Source organism: Poecilia reticulata, chromosome 7 (assembly GCF_904066995.2).
Source record: "Poecilia reticulata chromosome 7, P_reticulata-male-v2, whole genome shotgun sequence".
NCBI classification, from domain to species: Eukaryota; Metazoa; Chordata; class Actinopteri; order Cyprinodontiformes; family Poeciliidae; genus Poecilia; species Poecilia reticulata.
Genome location: NC_088836.1, coordinates 12,524,124 through 12,550,323, shown reverse-complemented (window position 1 = coordinate 12,550,323; position 26,200 = coordinate 12,524,124). Strand labels below are relative to the sequence as shown.

General features: G+C 40.7%; 2 protein-coding genes across 10 annotated transcripts; one reads left to right on the top strand and one right to left on the bottom strand.

Annotated features, from left to right (window-relative positions):
- Nucleotides 1-323: 323 nt before the first annotated feature.
- On the bottom strand, nucleotides 324-15,349 carry LOC103468003 (uncharacterized). Of its 5 annotated transcripts, none has more exons than XM_081608892.1 (12): nucleotides 15,247-15,349; nucleotides 12,366-12,614; nucleotides 9,592-9,673; nucleotides 9,342-9,497; nucleotides 9,137-9,244; nucleotides 8,959-9,013; nucleotides 7,322-7,404; nucleotides 6,993-7,106; nucleotides 6,644-6,808; nucleotides 5,572-5,609; nucleotides 5,161-5,254; nucleotides 324-1,962 (listed from the first exon to the last, which is right to left on the bottom strand). In XM_081608892.1, exons 2-12 carry the CDS (start codon nucleotides 12,378-12,380, stop codon nucleotides 1,631-1,633), a joined length of 1,242 nt encoding a protein of 413 aa, XP_081465018.1. In that variant the 5' UTR covers nucleotides 12,381-12,614; nucleotides 15,247-15,349; the 3' UTR covers nucleotides 324-1,630. The 5 variants fall into 5 exon arrangements, with proteins under 5 accessions (XP_081465018.1, XP_008413019.2, XP_081465016.1 ...); XM_008414797.3 differs by having other exon boundaries at nucleotides 9,390-9,497; XM_081608890.1 differs by lacking the exons at nucleotides 12,366-12,614; nucleotides 15,247-15,349 and having other exon boundaries at nucleotides 9,592-12,351.
- znf362b (zinc finger protein 362b) lies at nucleotides 14,586-25,710 on the top strand. 5 transcript variants are annotated; one of them, XM_008414784.3, is made up of 10 exons: nucleotides 14,588-14,779; nucleotides 14,866-15,006; nucleotides 20,143-20,206; nucleotides 20,483-20,744; nucleotides 21,104-21,208; nucleotides 21,292-21,607; nucleotides 21,687-21,911; nucleotides 23,317-23,395; nucleotides 24,014-24,172; nucleotides 25,370-25,710. In XM_008414784.3, exons 3-10 carry the CDS (start codon nucleotides 20,144-20,146, stop codon nucleotides 25,484-25,486), a joined length of 1,326 nt encoding a protein of 441 aa, XP_008413006.1. In that variant the 5' UTR covers nucleotides 14,588-14,779; nucleotides 14,866-15,006; nucleotide 20,143; the 3' UTR covers nucleotides 25,487-25,710. The 5 variants fall into 5 exon arrangements, with proteins under 5 accessions (XP_008413010.1, XP_008413007.1, XP_008413006.1 ...); XM_008414788.3 differs by lacking the exon at nucleotides 14,866-15,006 and having other exon boundaries at nucleotides 14,586-14,779; nucleotides 20,510-20,744; XM_008414785.3 differs by lacking the exon at nucleotides 14,866-15,006 and having other exon boundaries at nucleotides 14,587-14,779.
- The last annotated feature ends 490 nt before the right edge of the window (nucleotides 25,711-26,200 follow it).

The window sequence follows — 26,200 nt, the reverse complement described above, 5'->3', positions numbered from 1 at the left end:
ATGTAATTTCCAGATCAGCAGTATATTCTCAAAAAAAGGTGATGATGTCAGAGATGTTCAATTGAAATTTTTTTTTGTCACTTTTTCCATTTGGCTACATATTAGTATTTTAAATATACCACATTCTATGTAAAGAATACGAAGACTGTAGTGCAGCTGTTACTCATACTGAGGGAGAATTTGCATTTTATGAGATATATTAACCGCAAAAATAAAAAAATCCCTTCCAAATCCATGCCCAAATTCTTTTGACAGGGTCCTATTAAACAAGGCTAGTCCACAAAGCTGCTGCAATGCAAGTGTATTCACTCCACACACCATGCTTGGCTTCAACTTTTTTTATTCTTTACATATCACACGTAACCATGTGGACGTGGCTTATTACAGTACCGCTTCGTTATACAAATCTATCAACAAGACCAGTGAGCATTCAAATAAAAAGAAAAACTCTTAAGATAACATTTATAAATAGTTTAATAAAATTAAGAAAAGGAATACATACAACACAAATTATAGGTTCCAAGATCAAACACAAAAACTTATTAACCTCCTAAAACTTGGAAAGTCCAAGTCCTTTCCTGTCAGTGAACCGAACTGACACACATACACACACACAAAAATAATCTCTCAAAGTGAGATACTCGAACACCACAAGCCAAAACTATCATTTTGAATGGAATAAGTGTGGTGAGGAAAAACCCAGCCTACTGCACACTGACACCGTTCTGCTTGCAGGAAACTGAAAATCTGACGTCCTTTGGGGATTTCAGTCGTCTCCTTCTTGCAAAGGTGAGCAACCAGAGTCAGAGTCAGTGGCTGAGTTGTACTTGTCAGACTTTTATGCTGAAGGAGACCAACGGCGGCTGGCCTGCTCAAGCATCACAGATGTACTTAAAAGTCTCCATTCAGCATAGTCTGTATTTAACTAGTCGAACAGAAACAGATAAAACTGGAGGGTCAACTCCCGGAGCTAAACGAACACAGGAAGTGCAAACACGATGCGCGTCTTACTCATATTTAAACGACAGTGCGCCGCTGTAAAACCACAACTGTATACTGTTGAACTATAAACGATGCCCACATGAGAGAAAAAGAGGTAGAGTGGTGTTTTCTTGGAGGTTTCAAGACAGAAGCTAACAGTTGACAGAGAGGCATTTCCCTTGTTTTTATAACTTTTTTTTTTTCAACACCCTCGACAGCTTACTAGGATGGAGAACACACCTGAAGAAACAGAAAGTACTTCTGAGAATTGCTAGCGTTGGTGCCTTCATTCACATGATGAAGTCTTCCTCATGTGATCTCTGACTTACTCTGGTCTGGATCAAACCTACATTCGCTGTGTACAGTGTATATCTTTGGTTAGATAACACACAAAAAAACATGTTGTGGGCAAGCTTATAAAGGAATCACACTCCTCTCCATGACGGTATTCACCTCCACAATTCAAGAAATACATGAAGTCGTATGCAGCAGTCTGTTGGTGTTAAACTTTAGTCGCCGGTGTTCAAGAACACCCAGGCACAAACTGAGAATTGATATTTCCTATCCCGTCTGTATTACAGACGGCAGGCTTTGTACTCTTTGCGTTTAAAGCTGCAGTCTCAGGAACCCGTTCCCTTCAGCAGCCTCGTCAGACTGCGAGCGCCTGCTTCACTTCGCACCTCCACTGCAGCCTCTCCAGGTTCTCCTGCAGCTGCTGGACGCAGCCCGACAACTCCATGAGGTGCAGTGAGGAGTAAACTTCATTCAGGCTCGCCGAGGAGCGCTGGCTCCACAGCCTCAGCATCTGGTACTGCTTCTCCATGGACCCGAGACCGGCCTCCATCTCCACCCGCTCCATCTGCTGGTCGGACACAGACAGCAGTCGGAGGAACTCCTTCCATCTGCGAACAGGCACTTCCTTGATGATCGCATAGAGCACGATGGCCGGCCAGCGGTCACAGTGCTCATATCGTCTTGCATCTGGGGGGGGGAAAAGAAGAGGTTTTGAAAGTTTTCACTTGCCATCTTCATCACTCCAACTTCAGCTTTAGGTTCATTTCCATTAACTTGAGGTAGTATTGAGACTTCTTCTACTTGCTCTACTTTAATCTTAATATTTTATTGGGATTTTATGTGGTAGACCAATGAAAAAAGTTACCTTTAGTAGCTCCCTAAATAGAATTCACCCATGTTTAACCTAATCTCAGTATAAATGCAGTTGTTCTGTGAAGGCCTCTGAGATTTTCTAGAATATCAGTGAACAAAATGTATCATAAAGATGAAAGAACATAGCAGGATAGCTGAGGGATGAAGTTTGGGAAAGTTTAAAAGCAAGGAAGGGTGATAAAATCTAATAAAAGTAGTGAAAGCTATTGTGGAAAGAAAGCGACAAAGTAGAGGACACAGCAAACATGTGAAAACTGTACTCTGGTCAGATAGGTGGAAAAAAAGTAACTTTTGGCCTACTAAACTAAATGTCATTTAAAAAAATTAACAGCACATCATCAAAACACCGCCCACACTGAAACACGGTGACAGCATCATCTTGTGGCAATGCTTTCCTCAGCAGTGACAGAAAAACTAGATCAGAGTCGATTAAAAGATGAATAGGACTACATTCTGAGAAGAAAACTTCTTAAAAACTTGACTCTGGGGCAGAGGTTCACCCACAGAGAAGATATCAGCTCTAAACGTGCAGCAAAGAGCTACAATTAGAAGGTTTTTAATCAAAGTGAGTTCATATGTCAGAACGGTCCAAAGTCCAGACATAAATCCAACTCAGAATTTGTGGCAAGAATTGAAAATGGATGTTCAGAGACATTCGACCCAAACTGACTGAGGCGACATTAATTAACTTCAGTCTATACTGATGCAAAACTGGTAGAGACATACAACCTGCAGTTGCAGAAAAAAGAGGATTTTACAAAGTATTGACTTGAGGGTGACTGGATACACTCCTCAAGCCAATACAACACTTTACAAAAACGTTGCTTAATTTTCTACCCAACTCATGGTGCTGTTTGGCATTGGTATATCTCACCTTGAGCAAATGTTACAAAATGTGAAAAAGTTCAAAGGGAGGTTAACAATTTTGCGAGATCTTCTGAAGACATTCTCCAAGATCTACTTGAGTAGAAATGCTAAAGTTGTAGCTGGATTTTAGGCACTCCTTTCAAAGCTTGATGGGAGGAGATGCTTCCCATTTGTCATATTAGCCAATTCTTTATAGCTTATCCTGTGATGTCATACACTCTAATGTAATTTCATACAGGAAAAAACAAAACGACTACAAAAAAACCTAACCTGACAAACTGAGCGCCCGATCTGGTGTTTAGCAAGCATGCGAAACAAAGATATGCATTGATTATCTGATTTCCCTTTACGCTAAACTCTTGACTGACAGGCAAGAGAGAGGGCGTCCCGTTTCATCCTTTCCACTTGAACAGCGAATGACTGATCACAGATAAATTTTGTGTTGAGCAAGCACAGTTGAAAATGTGAGCGGACCAAACGTTGAGATAGTGCAACATGAGAACGATAAGATGGTGCATGTGAGATCGAGCACTGCCAGATGCTCGATCTCACATACATCAGACGTCCTGTTGACCTGTGAAGGTGACTTTCATCCAGACAGATGAAATGGTCATTTTATCTTTGATCATGACAGTAAAATCTTCATGAATTTATACAAAATATTAATAAAACAATGGAGCATGAAATAATTTCTGCAGTTTTATAAAGAGCTGCAGCTTGAACAGTGCGAAGCAATTCCTTATTTTCTGAATGGCTTATTTTAAAAAAAGTTTTAAAATAAGCCATTCATTGAAGGTGCGCCTTATAATCCGGTGCGCCTTATAGTGCGGAAAATACAGTAAGTTATAAGACAATTCCCAGGTACACGTGGAATAAAGTCCTCTGGTGAATCTGGTGTAACATTGAACTTTTGTGCCCTACCTACGTAACACCACGTAGCGGAAAGCTCACAATGCACGTCACCCTGACCACACCATGCCCACAGTGAAACTTGGTGGTTGCATCAGTATGCTGTCAGGATGATTTGATGGGACTACACACAAGGTAATCATGGGAGAAAACCTGTTGGAGGATTTCAGCTCCAGTAACAACCATAAACATAAGCCAGAGCATATTCATGTTTGTTCATATTCATTCATTTCCGTCCAATTTAGCTGGGTTTGAGGTATTTTTGCAAAGAAGAAGAAGACGGGGGAGACGCTGTTCTCTAAATCTGCAAACTTGTTAGAGACACTCCTCAAAAATGTGCAGCTGCAGCAAAAGGTGGTTCTGCACAGCATTGACTCAGGGGAGCTGGATGCAAAATCATGGCAAACGTTGGAAAAATTTTTTTTAAAATCATGTGTAATTTTCATACCACTGTCATGCACTATTTTAAAACTGGTCTATCAAGTAAAATCCCAATAAAATACATGGAAGTTTGTGGTTGCTCTTTAACAAAATGTAAAATAAATAAATAACAGGGGTCAGACTGCTTTACAAAGCAATGTGGACAGTTATTTCCATAATACCTAATTATTGTACTGTTTTAAAATTAAATGATCTAAACAGCCTTATGAAACTTTGCAAGCCTTTCTGCTGCATCATCCTAAATGGGCAGCTCCTGTTTCAGTACAATAGTGATTAATGATCAACATTAAGACAAATGGTTTCAAAATCCCTCCTGAAAGGTTTCAGTTAATCTGTTTTGGAGAAACTCTCTTTAGTTTCTTTCAAGGAGAAAGTAACTTTTTCTCGTTGATGAGGCAAACAGATCTCCATAATTATGTGGCCAGCTTCATAGAGAGTAAAACTGAAAGGGGGCTGACTTCCTTAAGCGGCTTGGTTTCTTTTAGATGTGTTGCTTTTATGTTATTCTGTGACTCATTTAGCATTTTTTGGTGGTTAAAACCCTCGTAGTAAAAGCGACACTGTCATGAGATGACGCCTGACAGGTTCACACCAGGTGGGTGTCATCTGTACTTTTCGTTTTCATGAGTAAAACAAACAGTAAGTAAACCAGTTTCTCTCTGGTTTTCTGGGATGCTAAAATCGTCCTCCGACGTCCAGGTTATTTGGTCGGGGCCACAGTACGCAGTTCACAACGAAGAAGTCCGAAGTCCGAAGAAGTGAAATCAGTGCTGGGAACCAAATGATGAACCTTACCTGCGTGAAGGCCGTGCTGCACGTGGCCGCTGATGTGAGCAGGTGGTTCCTGACAGAGAGACATCATGGGAGTTTCCTCAAAAACTGTAAATGTCTGGAAAGAACAAACATCAACGAGTCAAACACAACTCCCCCGGCGTTCTCTCCGAATAGCAAAATTCCGTCATTTTTCAATACAGGCAAATTATCTTTGGCCTTTGTCGCAAATGTTTGGTAACTACACCAGAGAGATGCTTATCAGCATTTCACTTTTGTTTCTTTTGACCTTTCTGAGTGTGAGTGTGTGTGTGTGTGTGTGTGAGTGTGAGTGAGTGGTTTTAAGATCAGTTTTCCTCCACCTACAGTGCTGCAACTGTATGTGCTGTACTGTTATGTGAACAGAGGATAAAGATCATGAGAGAGAGCACAAACCTGTGTGGTTGGGCTGCTACAGTGATGACTACGTTCCTCTGTAAGGAGAAAAGCAGATGATATCAGTTAGTTTCCTGCATATATCTAGACATATTTAATAAAAAAAGAAGAAATGTGTTTAAAAACAAGAAATAATGCTACCAGTGTTTGAAATCGCACTCTTCTTTTGTTATTGGTTAGTATTTTTAAGTATTTGTTCAGAATTAAGAAATGATGCATGATTGCTTATAAAACAGTCAAGCTAAACGGAAGGGCGTGAATGTTTTGACATTTCCAATGCAACATGCTTAGATTCTCAAAGGGCACGTTTCATCACATTTTAGCCCCAGATAAGTCACAAATTTTCGTAGCACATGCAGTCAAAGTTGGTCTAGTTTTTATTTTATTTCTCTTAAAGAAGGCAGCTCATTTGAAAATGCACTTCAGTGTCGAAGTGCGGTGTTGTTTAAGATGACGTCTAACTGCATGTAAGGATTTCAACTTCTGGGCAGATTCAACTCAAAGAGCCTTTTAATGTTTAATGTTGTGAGACAAGCAAATGCAGACAGGCCTTCAGCGTTTGAGTGGGACGCCAGACATTGTTTTGACGCTTCGCCCTCACAAGTAAAACACAGACTGTTGATGTGTAAAAATGTGAGACCACAAATCTCTGGATGAGGTGCCAGCGTTCTCCTAATTCTCTTCTCCTTGATGAATAAATTACCGTATCGATATTCGCTTTCTGAACTCTCACCGAAACTGGAGACTTTGCTGTCACTCTTTTTTAGAGGTGCTCACTATGTTATCAACTGATGTTGGAGTTTTGTGCGCTTACTCAAAGCGTCACACTTAGAAAACCTCTGACATGTTCCTAGCTGCCTTGTTTTCTTCTACTTCTTTTTCACACTTTAAAAAAAAAACTGTCTAGGTTTTGGAATTGTGAGATCCAAGTCCAAATAGAAAAGGAAGAACTTTACAGTTTATCAAAGCAATGTTAGAATCACGTTGTCGTACAATGTCGGGGGGATAAACAGTGAAATTATCATGGTGTTGCTGCGTTTGATTCAATTTGTTGAGTTACAATCGTGGTTACCGTCCAATTTTGGTTCCTGAGGAAGTCTTTGCAGGTATTTTTGTTTGCTCCAGCAGGGAAGAACAGCTTCCTTTCTGAGCAGGCTCCTGCAGAAGAGCAGCAGGAACCAAAAGAGCAACAGAGATGTAACAGCCCCCAAAGCAGAAAGCCAGAAGAGGGTATCTGCTGGAAAAAGAGCAAAGCAAAACAAAACTCTGGCGTGAGTTCTTTAATCCCAGCCACTAACATACAGGCGAAAAGTTCAGGCTATATCGATCTCATTAAAACTACGGCCACAGAGTTAGCTAATGCTACAAATTAAGCTCAGATATAATTAAATTTATGGTTGAAATACATCATTGTAACTAACATTGATTTGGCACTTTCTCCATAGTTGGACTTGATGTTTTCAGTGTTGTGGAAAGAGTCGGTCTCCCTGACGGTGAAGTCGGGCTGGCAGTCGACGCAGTAGTCAAAGGTTTAGCTAGAAAAAGAGAGGCACAGAATTTCAATCACAGTGCTAAAAGAAAGAAGGAGCAGCTCCATAAAATACAGTACATGTTCCTGAACCTCACTTCAACACGCAGAAGAACTTCCTTTCCAATAGGGAAAAAAATCCCTAATGGTTTTTAGTTGTACATTAAAACAATTTCTGAAGATATGTAGAAAATAACAGATGTTTCTGGAGTGTTCACCTACTTTCTGTAGTATTTGCTCGAACTTCAGATGGAGCCAAGATGGGAGGAGTTGTCTTGGATCCTGGGTCCTTCGTACAGTGTGGGCTACAATAGAAATAAATGCTTTATTCCACAGAGGAGGAAATTCAGGTTTAACAGCAGTGTCACATAGGTTCCTATATATATGGGAACCTATGTGAATATATATAAATATACATATTTAATTGCATATCCATCCATTTTCTTGACACCCTTGTCCCTTAGTAGTCAGGAGGTAACTACACCAGCTAACATTTCGGGCGAGAGGCGGGGTCACCTGGACAGGTCGCCAGTCTGTTGCAGGGCAACACAGAGACACACAGGACAAACAACCATGCACACACACACTCACACCTAGGGGCAATTTAGACAGACCAATTAACCTGACAGTCATGTTTTTGGACTGTGGGAGGAAACCGGAGTAACCGGAGAAAACCCACGCATGCACAGGGAGAACATGCAAACTCCATGCAGAAAGACCGGGGCCGGGAATCGAACCCAGAGCCTTCTTGCTGCAAGGCAACAGCTCTACCACCTGCGCCACTGTGCAGCCCCCTATAATTGCATATATACTATGCAATTATTAAAATGGAGTCAATAATTGATAAGTGAATATGGACATCTTCACTTCCATTTGCATTCAAATTAAAGTTACTGTGCGCAGTAATTTATTTTGTTTCCAGGGCTTTCTCATTATGTATTCAGTATGAATGGTCAAGAGTCGAAAGCAGCACATATACTCAACCAGATATATTAAATGCACCCAGAAGCTAATTAGGTTTGAACAGAGTAAAGCAAGTGGATCTCTTCCAGCATTAATTAAATACTAGTATTCAGTTCCGTCTTCAACTTTGCACCGTTTCCCACTAAGGAAAGTAACAAAAACATATAGAATAAGGTGAGATGGCCACCGAATTTGACCCAGCTCAAACGTTTGAAGCCTAGTGTCAACAAAAGGAAACTTTTTTTCACGTAACCATAAAAGCGCCTGTGCAAAGGCACGATGCTGTCATGTTTGACATTTTATTTTTAAAGCTATCAACCCATTCTGTTGAAGCACAGAGTTGGAACAGTTCTCTTGAGTGTGAATCCTTATCAATCTTATCAAAGCTTCCTGCATACCGAGACATTTGCAGTAGACGGTGTACAACCTAGGCAGCGCAGGGCCCCAGCTAAACCACAGAAACTGGTTGTCCTCAAAGAGAGGAGCCATATATATATATATATATATATATATATATATATATATATATATATATGTGATATATGTCTACTTACTAAGTATATAATTTGACTTCAATCGTCACAAACTGTTTTCATTAATTATTTACCTATTATACAATTGTATTGATTTATTCATTTTCATAAACAACTAAAAATCTATTTAGAATGGTAACATTTTTATTCATTTTATTTATTAATTTTTTTTTCAAATTTAAAGCATTGCCATCTTTACTTATTTTTTTTAGGGCTGCCATGACCCTCTCTTCATTTAAAGAAATTGAATGTCTTTATAATCTCCTATTTTCAGATTGGCCAAATTCTGTTAACAAGCAAATAACTGGACAACTGAGATAAATGCCAACATGTCTGAGTGTCCCTAAATGCAGCATCTCTTACCTTAGGCAGGGCTGACGACACATATCATAATAATCTTCATTGGTGCCGATAAAATCTGGAAAATATGTGATTAGATTTTTTTTTTTCTGCTTTGCTTCTCAGTTTTTTTTTTGTTGTTTTTTTTTTAGAAGAGCTGATTTTAATAAAATGGAAGGACGTTTGGTCTGACTTGACTCACTGTTTTCGGAGCATTTCCTGCAGGCGCCTTCCTTTGAATAGTGTCCAGGAGTACAGTTACACACCACATCGCTTTTAGTTGTGCATGGTTTTTTATCTCCCACCCCATCTGAAAAAAATAGACAGGTTATTTTTGATGTAGCAGACATTAAATAATGCTTTTTTTTGAAAATACTGTCTATCTGATTCATTTAAAATATTCTTACATTTTATGTGTTTTCCTAATTTCTTATAAAATGACTGAAGATCCTTACTACCACAAGAATGGCACCGATGACAGAATGGAAGAGTGTTGTTTATCTCTGTATATGTGCCCGTCTCGCATGGCTTGCAGGAATTATCTTTAGAATTTTTATGATATCCTGAGAACACGGCAAAAGAAGCAGAAGCTGAACTTGTACAGATTGGTAGCTTGTGTACAGAATTCCAGCCTTGCATTTTGCAGTAACAACCTACCAGCTGGGCACTTTGAGTCTTGCCGTGTTGCCTCAACGAGACTCAGTCTGGTGGACATGAAGGCAAGTATCAGTGAAACAACCTGAAACAAAATTGAAAGTGAGATTTCAGGGTTGATTTTTCTCATAAGCAAAGTAAACTCAAATTCTGTTGATCTACTACATCACTGAGCCTCAGGAATTTAGGAAGATCACGCACCAAGATCATGACCAGGAAATCCAAATAAACACATTTAAACGCATTTTTTTCTGTTTTCAATTCAATCGAAACCAAATGTTTTCACTTATATTTGACGACTGATCTTTGGCGATGACCTCGACTCATTTCCATCACCATTAGCTTGTCTACCAGCTTCAGGACTCTGACTCGGCCGCTCCAAAATGTTTATATTGCTTATATTGCTTAAAGATTTTTAAAAAAAATCTTTAACAGTTTAATTATTTTTTTTAACTGTGACTGAGATTTTTATATCAAGATGTCCATCACTGTGAGGCACTCTTTTATCACAGTAGGTTTGTGTAATCTCTGGAGGTGGTGTAAAAGCCACCAAGTACACCTTGCTGCAGATAGTCCCAGTCAACAAGACCCATAGAAACAACACATGTGGCTCTATAGTTCAGGGCCACTGTATCCTAGAAGAGTTAAAAAGACGTAAGAATTATCTTAAGGCAGTTTTCTGGCCGACATGAAAGAGACTTCACAAAGAGGCAAGCAGCTGAACCTGTGGGCAGCAAGTTGAATCAGTACTGGTGGGTTGTGATTATTAAAGATGTTAATGATTTACTGACACATCAACAGAACTCCCCAGTCAGTTTCTGGAAGCATTTCAAAACAAAGAGACGTCACTGCATACATTAAAACACTCATCTTTGGGCTGCTGCAACCTAATTAGCCTCTACTGGTGTCTACACGCACAGTTTAATGGCAACCTGAACCAACATCTTGTTTGACTTCGTGCTTCCTAGGAAACAATTACGTAGTAAATGACTTAGGTGAGGATGTGATTCTCACGGTGTGAAAACTTCAAGTAAAAACAGCAGTTTGCGCTTTCTCATCTAAACGTAGTTTTTTAGGTGCTTGTTGCACAGAATACTAAATTATATCTTCTCTGGAGCGATGTGTGGTGCAGGGGTAAAGCACAACCCACATATGGAGGCCGTAGAGCGTGGCGTGGACGTCACAGGTTCAAGTCCTAGCCTGATGACCTTTGTCGCACATCTTCCCCCTCTCTTCATTAACCTCCTTCCTGTTAATTCACTATCAAACAAAGGCCAACAGAGCTAATAAAACCTATGAATATACATGTCTTCTCTCAACAGAGAAAGTGTGGGAGTCTGTGAGCTTGATAAAAGTTCATATCAGCTGGATAATTAGTTGTGCTGTCTGCTCTGGTAACCAGCCTGCATTCAGCTGATTTATAGCTTGCCAGATTCTAGTTATTTAAAATTGTTCTATGAAGACCCATGGGGTTTTTGTGATTTGGTTAAAAAATAAAAAATAAAGATCATAAACTTTTAAGAGAATGAATGCGTTGTTTTTTTTTATTCATGGACATGGAGAAAAACAAAAAGCACGTCTGTAGCTTGACTGTAAAATGACAAAAATGTTTTCTTTCCTATTTGTGCCGTTCTGTTTTGGAAATTCAGCCCAGGTATGGCTTAAAACAATACCTATAAAATCTATTAAATATATTTGTATTGGTTTTATATTGAAAACGAGTGCTTAGTTCAATTACAGTTGTGATTCCAGACCCACAGACTGGAAACCAAGAAAAACAACTTCAGGGTAATTAATCAATCATTAGACTGTTAAAAAAGACCATAACAAAAATAACAACACTAGATACATAAATAAAACATAAATAACTAATTAATAGGGTAAATTGAATGGCAGAGTTTATTTTATTGATAAATGAGAAGGGAATAAATCACTTTTATTTTGCCACTTCTGTCACAATGTAAATAATTTTCTTATTTTAAGTGATACTCCCATCACATTCTTGTACATATTTTTGGGAGATACCTCATTCATTTATCATCTCAAACTAAATTCTTGGTTAAACGAAAACAATGTTACATCTACATCTGTCAATGACGTAAACAGTTTTGGGCCGAATGTCATCAAGAACCAAACTGGAGAACCTAAAGAGCCAAATGTTGCTCCCGAGACGCACGTTTCAGATCACTGCCCTCAAAGTACATCTCACACTTCTTAACGAGTCAGCTGTCCAATGAATTAATCTGCAAAGCGTTAACTTCAGAGGATCTTCTAAAATCCAGTTGATCATAACAGGACATACTCATGCAAAAACCTGACAAAAAGGACAGTTGATATAAATAGCGAAAACTAGTTTACCGATAAATAGGTCGGGACTGTTTGAGTTATAACTTTGCGCCTGGTTTAGTTGGGCTGTATAAATCTCCACTACTGTGATATTTTTTTTTTTTCCGGTGAAAAAGTGAAAAGATGGTAACCACTGACCTAGATTCTATAGGCGAAATTCAACACGTAGCCCAACTACATCCAGCCTAACAAGTCAGATTGAACCACACCATCTTGAAATTAAAATGAAGCACTGAACTTTTCACACTTTTTTGAATCGCAACTCAAAACCAAGCCGTGTATTTCATTGCTATCTTGTGATTCGTCGTCGTTCAGGAAAGCATTCCCTAAAACTCTGGAAAAAGACAACCAAGTGCAAAAATTAAATAAAATCATCCTTCTTATCAAACCAGCACACGATTAATAAATAACTCAAAGTCTGGATTACTTACCCACACAATGTCCATATCAGGAGCCCAGAGTGTAAGAAAGTTAGTTTTGTTTTTAAATGAAAATGATAAATAAATCAAAAGGTCGTCTCTGCGTGCTGCTGGTCCCAGCGAGTCAACTGACAGGATGAGGCATTCTGACTGTAACTCATCAGATTTCCTGAATCCGACTCCAACAGACTGCTAAAGCCGGACTGTTGAGTGTTCTTGCATATTTGTGCGTAAGGGCTGTCACTTCTTTGGAGAGAAGTGCTGTGAAAAAAACAGGAAACGTAATGAGATCACTCACCTCCTCTTCCCCTCCACCCCACTCGCACACCGACACACACACACACACGCACGCACACACGCGCACACACACACACACTCGTTCGTGGGCACACACAACAGCGTTCAGAGCAACACACCGGTTCCTCCAACCAGCGGCTTCGCACAGTTCCAGCGAATCTTCAATTGCTGACATATGTAGGAATAATGTGTGAAAGATACAAAGTGGTTAGTCTAGCAGGTCTCGGTTGAAGTGCAAAGGGAGGAATGACACACTGTAGAACCTTAGCAACTTTGATGTAAATCTGTTAGTTGGACTCAAACCAAGAAGAGGAAAAGTATTTTTATAGAGGGCTCATTGTGAGAATCAAGAGAAGTTCATTTAAAACTAAGATTCCTTATAGTGGCGCAAATGCAAACAGAAAAATCTCACTTTAATGCAAATTACATTAAAGTGATCATTCTTGTTGAATTTTCCCACATTTTGTCAAGTTTAAACCAGAACCTTTAGTTAATTTTGGGGGGATTTTACATGATAAACCATTACAAAAGCACGCATAGTTTAAGTTTTTTGGGGGGCGGGGTTTGTTTCAAATGTTTTTTGCAAACTAAAAGCTTACCTTTTTAATTCAGATCAATTTTTTAGTATTACATCAGGTTCTCAGTTGTCTGGACTTTGACTGGGCCGTTTTAGCGCATGAATGTACTTTGATTTATGTAATTCCATCGAAGCTCCGTTTGTATGTTTAACGTTGTCCTGCTCAAATATTACCCTCGGCCCCAGTTTTTCAAAGCTTTTGCAGCTTCTGGGAGGATTTCTTCCAGGACAACACTGTATTTATCTCCATCCATCTTCCTATCTAAACTGACCAGAGTCCCTGTCGCTGCAGAAGAAAATCATCTCCACAGCACTCATGATGACATGAGCTGTAAGTGTTAATTTTCTGGCATGCATAAGTCATAAAGTTCTCTTTTGGTCTCACCAGAAAACCCTCCTCTACCAGTTTGCTGTATGTCTGGCGTGGCTTTTGAAAAACCTTTTGTAATTCCAAAGGAGGGCAGATTTGTGTGTTGAAACAAACTTATCCTGATGACAAATTCTCCCAACTGAGCTCTGGATCTCTGCAGCTCCTCCAGAGTTACCACAAGCCTCTTGGCTTCATGCTTTCGTTAAGCGGACTGTTGTGTGTTGGTGGAGTTTTGCAGTTTTTCATGCTCGTTTCATTTCCAGGATAGTTATTGAACAACTTCAGATGTTCCCTGAGAAAACCTCACAGAACAACTTGATTTTTGTAAAATTAAATTACAAATGAGGGGACTCCATTTACTAACTGTTCACTGCTGAAGGCAGTTTTGAATGGATTTTTATACATGGGAATCAGAGTAATGGGGTTTGAAAATAAATATAGTTTGCAAACCGTGCATCATTACCATTCGTCCTCAAAATAAATTGTGTCGGCTTATCACGACAAATAACAAGTTTGCATTTCTAACATGCCAAAATGTGTAAAACTGCACTATATGATTAAAAATGAAATCACGAAGTAATTAGCACAAATCCATTCCAGGAGCTGCAAATGGCCCCTAGTAGGACATCTCTGTTCAAACTGTTTATCTTCCACATCCAGCATGGCCTACATACTCGTCTAAATTTCAGATGTAATTTCCCCCACCCCCAATGCATTCTTGTTTTATTTATTGATTTATTCTTAAAACATGAATGAAACCTAACATCACTTTGCATTTACAGCTGTAATATTGTATTGTTGTTTTTTTGTTTTTTTTTTGTTACATTTATTTTCTAAATTTAATTTTTTTTTCTTCTTCTAAATTGTATTAAAGAAGCACAGTAAAATCTCTACAGTGATATTTTCACTGGCTTATTTTGAAGTTCCATTCAGTCCCACCACTTTCTGCTAGGCTGTCCTGTTCTATATTCACGAGGCATTGTGCAAATTCACTTGCTAATGTGAATGAAACCCGTATTTTATTGCAGCATAATTTAGCACGCCATACATTGTGTTGTAATGGAGTGCTCCATGATGTAGCGTCCGGGGATATTGTTGCAGTGCGTATGTGGTGGATAAATACGCCTTAAAATATCGCTACGTTATTCACCTGGCAAGTACAGCACAGCAAAAATGAACAAGGTGAGCTGTGAAGTAAAAAAAAAAAAACACACACACATACAAAAAAAAAACATCCAAAGCAACATTAGCAGATTTCCTTTCTGTAGCCGCTGTATGTGAGCCTTGCAGCAGCACCCAGAAGTGAACAAAGCGACCCGGAAGCGGTGGTCCGACTGGAGGCAGACAGAACATCAACCTTTTATATTATAGCTGTTCTCGCAAGACAATATCTGCAGCCAGGACACAAGGTAATTTGTGCATGTCTTATTTCGGCGTGTGTGCGTGTTTTGCCCTGCTAAAGCGTTTGCTCTGTTGGAGGATCGCGTCCCGGACGCGTTACAATTGTGCACAAAATATGATTTCCCTCCTTTGATTCGCCCAAAAGTTACAGAATGTGTGTGGGGGGGGGAAAGAAAAGTGAAATTTTCTTAACACGGCTAAGCGTTTTTTCGGGATGTGAAGGGCTTGTTTGTTTTTAGTATTCGCACCTTAGCGGCATCAATGTGCTCTTTGAATCGGCGTGATGAGTCCAGCTTGTCCGTTTCCGTGCTGTTTTTTTTTTTTTTCTTTTTTTTTTTTTTTTCTTCTTCGCAGGGCATGGTTGTTGTAGGAAGTGTCAGTTTTTTTAAGAGGTGGGGAGGCCGGGCTATTCAAACCTGCAATTCGCAGTAAACAATCATTCACGCTGTTGACGTGATAAACACACCTTTGTGTCCTGCTCCTTTTTTTTGAAGGAAAAAAAAAATCCGCATCACCTTATTATGGTACACGCTCCTAAAAAAAAAAAATTTGGGGTCTGCAGAATATGGCGTCCCGCCTTATAAAAATAAGGCTGCCATTTTTGTTTCTCTTTTGTCTGGAAATGTTTTAAGAAAACTGTCTGAGAATGTCTGGGCAGGAGCGGGAGGGTTCCGGGGTTGAACAGTCCTCCTCCGTCGGCCCGAGTCCGGAGCTGCTCCCCGGGCGGGCAGGACGACATGTCCGAAAAGTCCAAGAAGGCAAAGTTTAGTTTGGTTCGGCCGAGCTTTTAAAGCGACGGACGCGTAGTTCCCACAAATTCAGACAAAAGGAGCCGAGGACAGCTGCAAGCTACACGGCTACGGCTCTCCGTGTCTTTTTATAGGTGTCCACACATTCTCAGCTGACATTTAGATGCTGGAGCTGGGCAAATATAAATGTGTCGGCGTGGTTTTAAAAAGGCAGTTTTGTCTGCAGGCCCAAACTGGCACTCAGACGTGCCTGTGTTTGCTACACAGTTGTACCGCTTTAGTGCTGGATTGATAGTGCTTAAATATTACTTTATTTTGTACCCAGAATGTTGGTGCTTAAATCGTGCTACTTTATTAGAAGAACGAGTAACTTGCATTGTTTTCATACCCATCATCTGCGTCTTCCTTTATGACCTCATGGGGATGTTGCTGACTTTAGTAGACCTGTGATGAAGATGTGAGATGTTGCTAATTAATCGCTTAATTTATTTACACCACTTTGCAAAAAAAAAAAAAACACCCACAAAACAATATATATATATTCACACTCCTTGAATATTTTCACGTTTCGTCACAACCAAGTGTAAATGTAAATATTCTGTGATAGAACAACACAGAGTATGATTGTGAAGTGAAGGGAAAGTGAAACGGAAAATCAGATGGACAGCAACTGAACATTGTGCTTAAACTCTTGCCTCAGTGGAACTGAGTTACGGACTTTGACTAGGCCAGTTCAACACAATGGATACATTTTGTTTAAACTATGGGTGTCCAACTAAAGTCCTCAATGGCTGGTGTCCGTATGTTTTAGATGTTTCCCCTCGTCAATAAAGCCGAATTAGCTCCTCAGGAGGAGCTAGCTTCTAGCTTCTTGGCTATAGTGATGTACTGTGTTATTTGTCTAACATGCATTGTATTTTGCATGGAAACTAAAATGTTTAACTGCCCTCATGATACTGTTTGTTTACTTGCTTTATCTAACAGAACCTCCATGGTAGCACTGCATTTATGCTGTGGTTAAATTAATCATAGCTAAACTTTTTCTCATGGATTAAAGCAACGGCTGCCATTAGATTTTATTCTGGGGCATAAAAGTAATGGGGGCTGAATTTGATATGCACTCTTAAATTTTCAGATTTGATTTTGCTGAACAATTATGAACACCGTCATCTTCCTCCTTCTTAACAATTATGCTACTTTATGTCAGTCTGTCTTATGAAATCTCAGTTAAACATGTCGATGTATGGGGTTGTAATGTGACAAAGTGTGAAAAGCTTCAAGTTGCGTATTGCATGGCACTGTATTCTCTTCACAAATAATAATGTGCAAGAGATTTGAGTCATGCCTTTTCTTTTCCGTTCTGTTAAATGAACACGACTTCTCTGTGATTTTTAAAATGGATCTTAAGCAATATTTCATCAGGCTTTCTGAAGCTCTACTTGACCGTTTTCAGAAGAATGTTTTCTGTTGCCCTGGATGTCTAATGAGTCATCCAGGGCATGAAGGGGCTCCTGTGAACCAGCATTGACTCTAAACAGGAAACTAAGATGTGAACCTGTTTCGAGTGTAATTTTTCAAACAGTTTTTTGCAGCTTGCAACTCAACGTTTGATATTAAATAAAAATTGCAACAGCATGTACATCAAACCTAGCACCAAAATGAACCGCATAATTGAATTTCTTTTATTTGGAACAGAAAGCAAGTATTATCCCTGCTGCTTCTAACATTTATTGTTATTTTGATGTAGAAACTAAAGCTAAAATCGAGGAATAAAACACTCCAAATGTAATTTTCATTTTCAAGTAAAGGTTTTGACTGTGCGGATGTTTTTTTTGGAAATCTGTATTGTGTTTGAATACACCGGGAATCTGACGGGCTGATTTAAATCGGCTAAATATTGGACTATTGGCTAGCCTGCAGTCAACATGCTGTTCGTAGTTTGCTAACTACGTCCAATTTTGCAATACTTTTAGTGAATCAAAAGTGTAGTTTCTAGACTCTATTTATATCTGAAGTCAGAACTTAGTTCTGGGAATATTAAGCTAAACCACGTAATAGTTGCAGGTTCAAAAACCAAAGAAGTTTACCAGTTATTGAATTCAGTGACCAGGCTAATTACTTTTAGCAAGTGCAAGCTAAAAGTCTAGTCAGACACTAAAGGAGCATGCTCACTAAAATTGCACATTTATTTAAGAATATGATAGATTTAAATACACAAAAACTGCCAGAATTGCAAACAAACAATTTATTTCAGCACCGACCTCCATGCTGGCAACATGACAGCCATGTTGGATTTTTGGGCCATGTTTGGAAAGAAACCTTTGTCTTTTTCAGTTTGGGGGTGGCGAGGAAGGAAGCTTCCCCTTTATTTTTTACCTCATGGAGCCTGAAAATTTTTACTTTAAACATGCAGTGGGAAAAGTTATTTAAATTTACATCTATTTAAATAATATGACAAAACATAGCAAATACAAAAAGTCCAGCTACTGTGAGATGGTTTTCCTTGTAAAAAGCTAGAGGACCACTGTTCTGGGTTTAGTTCATGCTATGAAAAACACCAGCGATAACAGTTTGACTCATAAAATAGTTTTTTAGCAACAACTAGGTGATTTCCAAAGAGCCGCCTGTTTGCACGATTAATTATCAATTCTCAGGTTCTGTGACTTCTGCATTTTTACTGGATTTTCTCCCTTATAAAGACATAATTTGTTCCCCATGTCCTCATTTTCAAGCACACGGCTGGCTCTATGTGTTGCCATGGCCCTTTGCAAGCACCGGACTGAAAGGGAGAGAAAAGAAAGACACTAAGAAGTGCAACAAAAATACAAAGCGAGCGTAATGAAGGCGGCTTAAAACTTCTGTATACCTTCTGAAGATATTGGTGTTTATCAAAAGGGAAAATATGTGGGGTGACAATGATCTTTCCTGTGACGTATTTCGCAATCAAACGAATGAATCTTTGGAGACGTTCCTTGACTCAGCTCTACTGCTACGCATGCACCATGCATGATCTGCAACATGGACTGCAAACTTTGCCTCAAAAGTATGATTAAATGTCAAAGGTGACCGACTAAAAATACACATAAACCTATTTTTTTTATATATATATATATAACTGAAGTTAAATCAGACCAACTTCTGCTTTAGGTCAGTTGGAATCACCAAACTTATTTCTATTTTCTCAATGTCACAATAATGAGAGAATATGTCAGAGATTACAAAATCAGACGTTTACCTGCAAAATAATAACCGTCTCGTGAGATAATGAAGGAATGCCCAAATGACTTCATTTCCCTTTCGGATCATTAAAGTTTCTTTGAATTGAATTTGAATTTAATATAATGATGTCCTGTCTTTCAAAGCTTCTGATAGGTTTGTAAGACATACCTGTGGATGCCTTCTTTGTTTTGATAGGATGGGAAAGTAAAAAAAAATAAAAATCAGCCAAGATATCAGGAAGAGAATTATGGATTATGTCCAACCACTATAAGAGACAATGTCCGTGTCCCAAAACGTAATATATTTTGGTCCAAAATGTGTAGCTGGTGGGACAATCCACAGTGAAACATGTCTTGTACTGACGTGGAAGGAGCCTTTACTTCAAAAGTAACATGGAAAGCCAGATTACAATTTACAAATGCACTAAAGATCTTTTACTTTCATCAGACCACATGTCTCGTGGTCTGATGGAACTAAGGTGAAACTGTTTGGCCGTAATCACCATGGCTACATTTGGAGGAAGAACGGGGATGTCTGCAACATCCTTACTGTGAAGTATGTGGGTGGCAGAATCATGCTATGGCAATGTTTTGTTGTTTTAGAAACTGATATATTAAATTAAATGGGTCATGAAAAAAAAAAAAAACATTATGTAGAAATAATGAAGCAACATCGACAGACATGAGCCAGGAAGTTAAAGCTTGTGGTGCAGATTGGTCTTCCAGATGGACAGTAACCCTGAGCAATGCAGCCAGAGTGACCTAAGGACTCTGGCTTTGTGTGGTGCAGCCATCACAACGGGTTCTATTTAAAAGTGATTTGTTGGTAGTGCAGATGTGCCAGTAATCACATCTGGGTGTAGCAGCATGTAGCATTTTACTAAGCTTTTTAAAAAGTAGTGGTTTATCAAAACGGATGAAATGGGTAAGGGGGTAAAATGTAGGACTGTGATTCCCATTACATTATCTTCTAATAATTGCATTGCTTTCAGTACATTAGAAGCAAGTAATGTCATTCAGCATAGACATGCTTGCTTTTGGCTGGTGAGGTAGTTTTTGCGTGTTTGGAGCTCAGCTTCGGACCGCTTTGCCCGCATGTTGTGTTTGTGATCATCCTGGTGATTCAGCAGCTTGCCGAGTGCCACTTCTGACCATGACTGCGTGTCACTTGTTTCAGGATGGCAGAGCCTCGATTTAACAACCCCTATTTTTGGCCACCACCTCCCTCCATGCCAGGCCAGGTAAGTCCGTCCACAACACGTCACAAACGGCAGCTTTTCCTGCCTGATTGCTGCATTTGTGTCCGTGTGTGAATGTCATTTCCAGCCTTCACCGAAAAACTGATCCCCGGGTTGTGAAACTCTCACAGGTCACTGAAGTATCTGTAGTCGAAATGAAGCTCTTTAGTTCACGCTTGTTTTTGTGTTTGTTTGTTTGTTTTTACCGGGGGGGGGCCACGAATGACATTCACACACGGTGGCTGTTTTCTGTTGAGCATGACCCGTTAACCCTTTCAGCTGGATAACCTGGTCCTCATTAACAAGATCAAGGAGCAGCTGATGGCGGAGAAGATTAGACCTCTGCACCTGCCGCCTACCTCCACCCCGTCCCAGCAGTCGCTGCTGGTGCCCACCTCGTCGCCGGACGGCGGCGCTCCGCACGGCATGCCGGTCCCAAAGCCTCAGTCGCAGCAGGTGCCGGCCCACCACTCGCAGCCGCAGGGCTCCGGGCAGCCAGACATCGCTCTGCATGCTCGTCCCGCCTCCGGCTCTGGGCCAGGTAGCTTTCACTTTTGTTGTTGGGCTTGTCTGAAGTCTAATTTTAAAAAAGTATATATATATTCTGGTGCCTAGCAAACGTACTGGTCATTTATTGAGATGTATAGTTCTAAAAATACTTCAGAAAAAGAAAAAAAAACTTTAAGTGTGGTTTACATTTGTTCATTAATTATGTATAAGTTCTGGGGGGTGAATTCTTTCCTGAGGTGCTGCATGTTCGCCGCGTTAGTAGTGGCACTTTTCAAATGATCCAATTTTCTAGTTCTGGTTCTTTTTTATTATAGAACAAAACGAGCAGTTTTGCAGATTGAGAGTAAAAACTGGCCGACTAATGCTATCGCACTATCTCTCAACTTTAAGATGGAAATCTGGATGACAAGTCATCGGTAAAGGCCAAAGGATTGTGGGAGGACTGGCACATGAGACAGCTCACCGAGCAATCGGGCCGGATCAACCATCGTTCAGGTACGCCCCGTCCCGACAACAACGCGGCCGAGACGGGTTGCGAAGCGGCTTGATTTCAGCTCCGGTTCTCGCCCCCCCCCCAGGCCTGGCTCCTTCATCTCGACCCGACAACCACAGCACCTCGGAGGCCCTGACCCCCACCACCCTGACCTCGAGCAGCCAGAACCGAATGGGCGGGGCTCCTTCTGTGAACATCATCTCCGGACTGGCGAGCGGTCCCGGCATGGACCACATGAAGGGCGGACTGGCCGGACTCCTGGGCCCTCCGCCCAAAGCACCTCGGGGGAGGAAGAAGATAAAAGCGGAAAACACAACCGGGCCTCTTCTGGTCGTGCCCTACCCCATCCTGGCCGACCAGGGCTGCGTCACTGTGGCACCTAAAGAGGGCAAAACCTACAGGTTAGACATCTAGAGTAGCTACTCACCTCTCATTTACATTCTTTTGGTGGTTTACTGTTTTTTTCTTTCTGTCGTCAAGATGCAAAGTCTGCCCGCTCACCTTCTTAACCAAGTCAGAGATGCAGATTCATTCCAAGTCCCACACAGAGGCCAAGCCACACAAGTGTCCCCACTGCTCCAAGACATTCGCCAACGCCTCCTACCTTTCCCAGCACCTGCGCATCCACCTGGGGATCAAGCCCTACCACTGCTCCTACTGCGAGAACTCGTTCCGCCAGCTGTCGCACCTGCAGCAACACACCAGGTTCATATCACTGTTGACATAAGCATCGGATGACGTTGGGCTGGACGGATCCAGCAGGCCTCATGTGTAGAAATGTCTTATTTGAGAGTAGCTAGACAGGAAGGTAGGAGGAGGGGGAGGAAGACATGCGGAAAAGGCCGGGACTCGAACCTGTGACGTCCGGGTCGAGGAGGTTGTGCTTCACACCTGCGCCACCACAGCATCCCAATGTTTTTGCATAACTTTTGTGAAGCTGATAAGTTTAAAGCAGGAAAATCAGTCGCATCAAGTCTCGACTTTGCGTGAGAGATGGACCTCGGAATAGATCGAAGTTTTAGGAAGACTTTGTTGTAGCATTTGCAGGGTTTCAGTAAGTTTCTGTTAAATTCAATACTGTCATGTTTGATACCTTTCTGATTTAAACATAAGACTTACATGAATTAAAAATACAACTTGAACTTATTACCGTGTAGGCTTACATGTTACTCTAGATTCTTGACCCAGTTCAGCACTTAGAACCAGGACCAATCCTCTAGAGAGTCTAAATCATCCCATTGGTCTTCGTCACGGGCCAGTAAATCACTGAGATCCCTGGAAACGCGTTACTTCCTGAAGTACTTCCACGTCTGCACAGTGGCGCAGTTGATAGAGCTGTTGCCTTGCAGCAAGAAGGCTCTGGGTTCGATCCCGGCCCCGGTCTTTCTGCAAGGAGTTTGCATGTTCTCCCTGGCAATGCGTGGGTTTTCTCCGGTTACTCCGGTTTCCTCCCACAGTTCAAAAACATGACTGTCAGGTTAATTGGCCTCTCCAAATTGCCCCTAGGTGTGAATGTGTGTGTGCATGGTTGTGTGTCCTGTTTGTGTCTCTGTGTTGCCCTGCGACAGACTGGCGACCTGTCCAGGGTGACCCCGCCTCTCGCCCGGAACATTAGCTGGAGATGGGCACCAGCAACCCTCCCGACCCCACTGAGGGACAAGGGTGTAAAGAAAATGGATGGACAATCTTTTGCATTTAAAGTGACACAGGCCAGTTTCAGGTCCTGTTTTTTGCGCACGCCACATTTAGAAAGGAGAACCCAGAACGTTCCAAGTAATAACCTCAGGAACACCGGCGGGTGGATTTTGAATTTACTGCGGCTCAGTCTGTTTTTTTTTTAAAATTACATTTATGTTTGTAACCCTTGCACAAAATGAGACGTGGGGTTCTAGAGAGGAAAATCTGTTGCAAATTTACTTTGACCTGTTTAGACACCTTTTCGTTTTCTGTTGTTTATTAACATGCCACTTTTGCAGTGACTGATATTTGAAATATAGAAGCAGGGAAGCCACTAAAACAGGCCTGCATGACTTAAGGTTTAGGAATCACTCTGATGGTTTAGCTGCTGTTGTTTTCATCTTTACAACGTTTTGTATTCAACTTGTTCCAGAATCCATACTGGCGACCGGCCTTACAAATGTGCTCATCCTGGATGTGAAAAAGCTTTTACTCAGCTGTCTAACCTTCAGGTGAGTCTTTAATTATCCTAACAGGTTCACACCTTGAACAGAACGCTGGGTTACTGTAGTATCACATGTTAGAGGTGTTATTATTCTGAAGAAGCTAACTGTGCTAAAAGCAGGAGTCGCTAAAAGTGTTTAATTTGACCTGAACATGGTCCAACTCTGGATGATGAGGAAAAAATTTGACGGTGTTAAAAAAAAAGTAAATGTTTTAAAACTTTCTTACATTTTTAACTCATTTGGAGAGTTGATATAAATTATAATGTCAAGAAAATGATTTGTTTGCCCAGTTCAATTTGAGTTTTGGTCCAGCTGATTGATCATTTTGGAACCTGACCAATCGCTGACTGCTCCGTCAGTTCTGCTGGCATTCACATGTGAAACATTTCTACCCACCAGAGCTCCTAAAAATCATTCAGTCAAAAAGAAAAAAATAGATTAAAAAAACAAAAAAAAAACAACGTTTGGACTTTTTCATGGCTGGTGTGGTTTTCTCCCGGCGCTCTCTCTGCGGTTGCGACAGCTGGCCGACAAATTGTAACGCATTCATTCCCTCTGCACGCTTGGGCCTTTTGAAGTGGACTGCTTAGCAACCTTTCTCCTTGTCTCTCCTCCACCCTACAGTCTCACCAGAGGCAGCACAACAAAGACAAGCCGTACAAATGTCCCAACTGCTACCGTGCCTACTCAGACTCCGCATCGTTGCAGATCCACTTGTCGGCGCACGCCATCAAAAACGCTAAGGCCTACTGCTGCAGCATGTGCGGCCGGGCATACACCTCAGTGAGTAGAAAAAGAGGAGAGAGAGGAAAAAAAAAAAAAGAGCCACAAGTCCTTTCTTTCCCCAGAATGCGTGTTTACAAAGACTGTTTATAGCTCAGTGCTGATAAGATTGTGACATTTGATGATGTTCTGCCTTCCTCTGACAACGAGAAGTCACGTTTCCTGTTTGTGATCGTTAACAATCCGGAGTGCGCTAACGTTTGCTCAAACGAACGGGCAGGGAGGAAGTGGCATTTTGGAGCCCAGGGATCTTCCAAGTAATCCTTTTCACTTCAAATGAGAACAGGAACAAGGACTTGGCTACAATGGCGGGTCCAAAGATTTAAATGTCAGCTCAAGTGGGTGGGTTGTTGGTCAGACAGCTGGGGTAAAAAAAATACACAAAGGCAGCAAAAAATCTGCTTTTGGGTAGATTCTGTTCAAAGTTTTGGATTCAAATAGCAGTTTTACACTTTATGATATCACTGAAGGCTAAATTATTGTTTCACACTAAAACAGATATGGAGACGTGGCTTTGATAAAGGATAAACATGATAAACTTGCAAAGAAATCTATGTAAACATAGACTGGGTGACCAAACGTCGCAGCAGACGGATGGAAAAACTCTACAGACCTGGTGTTTATTGGAGAGTGGCTGCAGGTTACTAGAAATAGAAATGAATAATTTACCTATATTTTAGTTTCAAAACTGCTGACTTCCAACATATCCAAAAAATACTTATAAACCTCACCTTCAGTGTTATTTGTGACATTATGCCTTTGTTATGGGATAATATCAGGAGAAATAAAAAACAAAAAAACAAAAAAAAAATGTTCATTATAAAAAAGTTTGTATCCATTAATTAATTTTTAGAGGCTTGATAAGTGGAAATAAATACTGGAAATATGTGGTCAGGTAAGTCTGGTAAGATGTTGCATTTACATTCAAAGGAGTAAATCCGTAAAGAAGTATTGTCGCAGTTTTGACTGTTTGGGGCTGAATTTGAATATCAAATCTGATTCAATGTGAACAACACCCGTCATGTTGAAAATGTCCCTGCACAGCTGGAGTCAGCAGATGAAAGTCTTTGATCACGTCTAACAGAAGCGCTGCATCTTTTGGGTTTGCTTCGTGTTGCTCGCCCGCAGGTGGCGAGGAATGATTCGAATCCGGCTCCAAAATAATAAACGTGTGTGTGTTTTCCAACCTTTTTCCAGGAGACCTACCTTATGAAGCACATGTCCAAACACACAGTCGTGGAGCACCTAGTGAGCCACCAATCGCCGCAGAGGACCGAGTCCCCGGGCATCCCCATCCGGATCTCCCTCATCTGAGCTCGGCGGGCGTCCAGCAGCAGGATTTCTCGGTCTGGGTCGGGCCGGACGTCCGGAGGCCCTGCACCCCACGTTCACCTACATAAGGCTTACATTAGCGTTGTGACAGCTGACACAAGCATTCGGTGTTAAGATTCAGTAAACGGACTGCCTCCATCCGTCTCCACCTGGGCTGTCTGGCGGTAAAAAAAAGAAAACAACTAAATTATATATATATATATATATATATATATATAAACAAATCAAATCAAATAAGAGCACAGCGTTGTTTCGTGAATGTAACAGTACAGCTTGACGTTGAGCCGGCGGTCCGAGCGGCAGAGAATGTCTTGCGTCAGATTCAGTAAGCACTTTGGTAAGCATCATGTAAACCGTTGGATGCATTGGCCTGTTAAATATATTTTAGATACTTTTTTTTTTTTTTACCCCATTCAGTTTAATTATTTTGTCCCCGCCCCCTTTTCCATAAAATGGGTTTTCAAAACTTGGCCTTTTTAAAGTATTGAGAGAGGATGTATGTGGGTGGGGGGGTGAAAAAAAATGTTTGCTGGGTGTATTTGGAAAACATCCAAAGATGATCTTAAAGCACTTTTTGGCACTGTGGTTTTGGCTCAAACTGTTTCAATCAAGTTGGAAGGAAAATGCCAAAAAAAAAAAAAAAAAGCGGGGGGCATTACTTCTGGCAGCTAGGAGGGCAAACAAATGACGGTTCTC